The following is a 6,666-nucleotide window of genomic DNA, read 5'->3' as shown; positions in this document are numbered from 1 at the left end:
GTATCTCCATTGCACCTGGGTACAACAGCAGCGTAGGCTACTCTCAAATGACCAGACAGAGGCTGGAAGTACCAGCGCAAACAGAACACAAAGAAGCAGTAGTCTTTGCCAGAGGGTCTAGACACCTGGAGTGTCCCCCCCCCTCCAATACGCTGCACTACAACTCACTCACCTGGCTTTGGAGAAGACCAAGCGTGACGTCGCGCGGCGTCAGTAAAGAGCACCCATGCGCTCGCAATGAGCAAAATACTCAACAATGCCTGGAAATAGGGCACACATCATGCAATACAATGCCACAGCCAAACACATGTATTGGTAAACCTTCACAAGCCAAGCAAGAGACAAGCACAAAGCAGTCATGTACATGTCACACATAATGCGCAGTACTACTTGTCATAACAGAGACTCCGCACAACGTGACCATGGTAGTAAAAAAAAACCAAGTCAATCTACCTAAAGTTAGTCTTTTGAAAATGCGCTACTTGGGTTCATGCACTCTGTGCCATGCGTCATAAAATCTTACATGACTACATAGTTTGTACATGACTGAACACTATGTGCAGTGGGCATAATGTGGCAGTGTGGATGGAACTCATGCTAATGACGTACATAAAGCACACCGGAGAAGTGTACAGGATGGTTGTATTCATTGCAAGGAACAAAATGACGTACAGTAAAACCTGTCAAGGCGAACACTCAGATAAGGCGACCACCTGTCCAAGAAGACCACTGAAACCAGGATCAAGGGATAATATTTCCAGTCAAATGACCCTGGATAAGGAGACCACCTGGTAACAGAGACGACATTTTGAAGGTCCCTTGAGTGGTCGTCTTAGACAAGGTTCACTGTACATACTTGACTGATTGTGTTGATGGGTGCAAAGGAGAATTGAGGCCTGGGGGGGGGGGGGGGCACCTGTAAATTGAGGACATTTGGCCTCAGTCCCTTGGGTGTCCGTAATTGTCAGGTTCGACTGTACTCTACTCTCCACTTCACCACCAACCACTACACGAACCGCGTCATGATATCCTGGATGGGCCAGGGCCTGCCTAACGACTTTAGACAAATAATTTCCCTTTGACTTCGTTGAAGCATGATGATGACGGCAGAGCTAGTTCTCTTTATTGCTGTATTAAAGTTGTTGCCTTCCTAAGGGTGCGTTCTTAAATCCTCTCAGAAAAGTTGGAGACTCTCCGAAAAGTTCGAGAGCTGTTCTTATATCCTCTCCGAGTTTTAGGAGGCTCTCCAAAGCTCTCCAAGCTCTCCAAGCTTCAGAGGTGGTTGAAACTTGGAGATTCCCGCGGTTTGGGATCAGCGCATGCGAACTAGGCTAAAAGCCACGTGTTGATCATGAGTGTACGCATTTCCCTTTTCGCATACGCACAGCGCATACTATATTCGTGGCACTCAAGATCGCGGCCCCTTTGGCGCTTCATTTTGCTTGACATCTGCACAATATCTCCGAATTCTTCGAGACCCGTTCTTGAAGAATCCCAGTTTCTTCGACTTCTCTTTTCTTCTTCTCCTAGAAGCTAGAGAATTTAAGAACGCACCCTTAATCTCCCTTACAGGTTTTTTTCACTCTGGCAAATGATAAAGCGCACTACAATGGTACAAGATTCGTATGGGAAGATCTGATAAATGCATGGCCTCGCCGCCTCTCTCCCCGCCTCTCGACCACTATAATCCTGAAATACTGATACACATACTGATAGGTTGAGTACATACCTTGGCCATTTCTGGTGGCTAGCTTTGCCGCTCTTAGATTCTGATTCACGGACGTTTTCCTCCTTGACAGATGTTGCTACAGCAGGTTGTAACAGCAACACAAACTCTCAGTCTTCTCGCTTTATAATCTCTATTTAAAGGATCTCCCAGATCAGCAGAGGCGATGGCCTGTCGAGCTGCGAGGGGATCTCCAGATGCATATCATGCAATAGAAATACACAGTGAGGAAAACTGCATGCATACCGATATGCTACAGAACAACAAGGACGATCAAGGCTTGTTTGCTGTTACTTCACGTTTCATACAGAATGAGCAATAAAAACAGGGCTAGGCTGTTCCACTTGTCTACTAGTACATTGTTTCTAGTGGGAGTCAAAACATACAAACTAGTAAACGCTTACAACTTCTTTCGAGAGCTCTTCTTCTTCTTCTTCCTCGTCCTCTTCTTGCACAGGAAATGAATGCAATGCTGAAGTGCCTGAGCTATTTGCATTAACTTCTCACTCTCAGGCGCAATTCTGCCACTACCGGAGCGGTATGGACAGTATGTCACCAAGAGTCCATAACCGGGGGACTCTTATGGACTCTTGGTTGCACGATATAGGCAAAATGGGTGTCCACTGCACGCGTGGATGTACAAACTTTACTTTGCTGCACATGCATGCGCGCATGAATGCTTTTTAGGGCGATATCTAGCCAAACTTGGCAGCGCAGATCTTTGGGAGAGATACATACATCTACATGACGTCTTGTAGATTTGCAGAGTTTTCAGCGAGTACCTACGACTAGTCGACTGTACAGCCATACTGCCAACTGGGTGCTCATGAAGCCGATTGGTACGAGTCGTACATGGTATAATATTATGGTCACCATTATCACACATGATTATGGTGGTGTCAAAATTGTGAGCGCCAGGATAGGAGTACTACCGGTACCAAGATAATCCCCCAGGCCGTATACGGACACAAGGGTACGGACCGGCGTTCTCCAGGATCCCAGAAGGCTCCATTGCTGTTCTTGGTGTTCACATTCGATATTCGACGCACCAATCAACGTCTTGATCTACATCCGCAACCTCCGTGCCACGATAAATCACCTGGTCACCACTAGGCCCCCGCAGCCCGTGTAATATGCCGGCATTTTTTGAGCATTTTCGGTACAATCCGCGAACCCAGCACTTTGGGCTCGTGATGCAGCATTTTGGGGGAAACGGAGCACTTGGCCGTTGTGTATCAAAATAATTGAGAGAAGAAAAACTTCCCAAACAAGAACGTCACTTCCGCATTCCGCGGGTTAGCTTCTTGTTGAGTAGTTTATGAATTGTTTACCATGGCAGACTCGAGCAAGTCTCTTATTGAGTGTGTTTCGGATGACAGTGATGAAGATGAAGATACTGTAGAGAGCGATTCTTGCAAAAAAGTGAGCATTTTCCGAGCATTTTCGGCAAGGTTTGGGAGCATTTTCGGCATATTACACCAGGCCCTAGTCACCACGCGTGCACGCCAGCATGCAGGCGACAGTTACTTTCACACACCAAGGTTCAACTCGAGTTCAACTCGAGTGACAGGACTGCACCCAAAAAAGGTCAAACAGGCTAGTTAGTTGTACCCTGGCCTGCACGCACGGTGACCAGGTGATTGGTGTCCGCAGGAGCACGTGACCGCTTGTTCAACCATGTTCGATTGGGAATAAAGGAGGAACGCTGCATCGCAGCGTTTTAGGACCAAAACCAGTCGACTCCGAGTCCAAAAGACTACAACATATGGGCCTCCGTCCTTTTATAAGAACGACATGATGGGCGTTCACTAACGCTTAGAGCTCGACGGTCGTGGTACACCAGTATGGTAAACAGCCAGCTGTGTTATGCTTCAGCAGCATTCTACCCAAGCCTCACAGCTCAGCTTCTCGACCGTTTGGGGAAGATCAGCAAGGCTGGAGTCAGAGCTGTGTTTCAGCTCCCTCGTCAAACACCGACCGCTCCTCTTATTTCTAGATTAAATATTTCCCCACTGATCCACCATTTTAAGCTCAAGATTGTTGTTTTTGTCCATAGATGTCTTGCCTCCAATGCAAGCATGCTATTTTCGCCTTTCTTTCTGTTGATCGCTGAACCTGGTCTTGAGCAAAGCACACGCCGTGTTACACGTGGCCAGGTCTCACGTCTTCTCCAAATTCCATTCGTTCGTGGACCAGCATCTCGTGCGTCAATGCAATTCGTGGGCAGCGTGTATTGGAACAGGCTTCCGGCAAATATTCGTTGCCATGAAGATATTCTGGGTTTCAAAGCCCTGCTGTGCCCAGATGTTCTTGACATGCTTTCTCTGTCTTAAAGGGGAAGTATACCCTAAAATCAAAATTTCACCAGTTGTAGTCTTCGGGGTGCTGAGTCGAATGGTCTTGGTCCGAGGAAGCTGAGACGCTCCCTTCCTACTTGAATCCCAATCGAACTCGCGCACTTCCACCGAAACTGGGTGACTGCGCCCTACTAGATGGGGATTTGTATGCAAAATGTGACTAAAAGCGCCATTTCGTTCTTATAAAAGCACGGATGACCGCGATTGGCCCATATGTTGTAGTCTTTTGGACGCTGAGTCGACTGGTTTTGGTCCGAAAAGGCTGCGATGCAGCGTTCCTCCTTTATTCCCAATCGAACATGGTTGAAAAAGTGGTCACGTGCTCCTGGGTGCCCAAATCACCTGGTCACCGCGCCAGCAGGCGACAACTTTCACACCAAGGTTCAACTCGAGTTCAACTCGAGTGACAGGACTGCACCCAAAAAAGGTCAAATAGGCTAGTAAGTTGTACCCTGCAGGCACGGTGACCAGGTGACTGGTGTACGCAGGAGCACGTGACCGCTTGTTCCACCATGTTCGATTGGGAATAAAGGAGGAACGCTGCATCGCAGCCTTTTCGGACCAAAACCAGTCGACTCAGCGTCCAAAAGACTACAACATATGGGCCAATCGCGGTCATCCGAGCTTTTATAAGAACGAAATGGCGCTTTTAGTGACATTTTGCATACAAATCCCCATCTAGTAGGGCGCAGTCACCCAGTTTCGGTGGAAGTGCGGGAGTTCGATTGGGATTCAAGTAGGAAGGGAGCGCCTCAGCTTCCTCGGATCAAGACCATTCGACTCAGCACCCCGAAGACTACAACTGGTGAAAATTTGATTTTAGGGTATACTTCCCCTTTAACTCATTCGTCAGACATGTGCATTTTGATCTTTTGGTTTGGTCTCTAATCGACAAACTGACTTTTCTCCTCAACTACTTCAACTTCTCTATTTCTATTTCATACATCTGCTTCGTTTATTTCTTACTCTTTTCTTTCTATCTTTTTCTTTTCTTTCCCTTGTCATTTAATCACTGTCACTCACATACAAATACCGTCATAAAATATAAAACGCAAGTTTTTCTCATCTTTTTCTATTTCTTGTTTTTCATTAGCTTTAGCATGTTCAGTCACATTCTTCATCATTTGTGAGAACTAGACCTGGTCTAGTGAGAAGGCATTCTACTGCCTGTAATTCTGGTGAAGTAAAATAAAGAAACAACAACAACAACAACATGACGCTTTTAGGCCATGGTAAAACATATCTTTGATTCTCAAGTACGCGCGCACCGATTTTTGGCGGCGCACCGACGATTTTTTTAATTTCTATGTATGCATATGCGCGCATGAAAACGGTCAATGCGGAGGTATATTATCAAGAGTACATAACCGGTTATGTACTCTTGATATGTATCAGATTGCGACGACCAGGAGGCTCTAACTTCTAAGTAGTGGCTGCAAATGACCGATATCCGTCACTTGCAGCTCTGGATCAGAGACCTGTAGCTGGCCTGAAGAGTTGTAAAATTACTCCTTCGTAGCCGGGCGAGTCAGAGCGAGGGCGATTCACGGCTTGGTCAAAAAACTGTTGGCCTGGAACGTAAACGTCGATCTGCCGACACAGTTCACCTGGTTCACACACCTGACCTGGCATGCTGCCTTGCGTGAAAGGAACATTTTTCCGAAAGCAAGCTTCTTCTCCAAAATTCGAAATTTCCTTCCAAAAATGCCGTCGTCCTTGACCTCGAAGCTGAATGTTGTTAGGATAGAAAATTAGCGAAGATGTAGCCGACCCATTCTGGCAAGCCGTGTGCCCTCTGGATATGCAGTTGTTCGCCATGGTCAACAATCTTCTTCTCCTTCGTTCGTACTTTCACTTTCCTGACCACGAATACAAGCGGTACCCATGCTCAGGTTAGTGTTTATTTGTCTGTCTATGCACATACATGTAACACAATGTACTGTACTGTTCGTGCTGCAGGCACTGGCCGATCATGGAATAGAGAAAGCAGCCAGCTTTCTTTGAATTCTCGTGCTTTCAACAAAAATATGTACACACTTTCCTTGGCTGCTTTTTCCCACCGCCACCATGCAATGCACTGCTTTTCAAATTCGTGTTTGCTTTGGCAGTGCAGGGGCGTGCTCGGCCCCCCAACTAGGGGGGTGCACGGGAGCCGAGGGGAGCCCCCCGGCAATTTTCTGCAATTTGTTTGCAACCTTTCTTGAATTTTAGAGCATATTTGCATACCTTATAATTACCCAGATTGAAAATTTTTGGGGGGTGCACGTGCCCCCCGTGCCCATCGCCGAGCACGCGCTTGCAGTGGTTTCATGGGTATCCTTCAGCCTTCCCTGGCATTCAAAATTCAGAATAGTTTCCACCCAGGTGCTAGTACCTCTATTCTGCTTAGCACATTGTAGTAAAATTATTTGCAACTGTCCACCACTGCACTCTTGGCTCACAATCACCACACCATAGCGAGGAAGTTTGTTCTTGGATAGATGTCTGGAGGATGTAGAGCATCTATCCAAGAACGAACTTCCTCGCTATGGTGTGGTAAATGTGGGCCAAGAGCGCAGTGAGGAGAGGTGAACAGTTTCAAAT

At 46.9% G+C, this 6,666-nt stretch overlaps 1 protein-coding gene across 1 annotated transcript in view; it reads right to left on the bottom strand.

The window, feature by feature from the left end:
- The window catches only part of LOC135818341 (uncharacterized), a 24,597-nt gene extending 22,376 nt beyond the window's left edge, over positions 1–2,221 (bottom strand). The window contains exons 1-3 of the mRNA XM_065331701.1: positions 2,131–2,221; positions 1,730–1,805; positions 173–260 (exon numbers count right to left, since the gene is read on the bottom strand). Of these exons, the coding sequence (XP_065187773.1) occupies positions 173–260; positions 1,730–1,738 (97 nt within the window). The 5' untranslated portion in view covers positions 1,739–1,805; positions 2,131–2,221. The remainder of the gene's footprint in view (positions 1–172; positions 261–1,729; positions 1,806–2,130) is intronic.
- Positions 2,222–6,666: the final 4,445 nt, after the last annotated feature.

The sequence above is a fragment of the Sycon ciliatum genome, chromosome 5, assembly GCF_964019385.1.
Source record: "Sycon ciliatum chromosome 5, ocSycCili1.1, whole genome shotgun sequence".
Taxonomy (NCBI): domain Eukaryota; kingdom Metazoa; phylum Porifera; class Calcarea; order Leucosolenida; family Sycettidae; genus Sycon; species Sycon ciliatum.
Note: the sequence above shows the minus strand (reverse complement) of the source record. Positions and strands in the feature narration are given on the sequence as shown.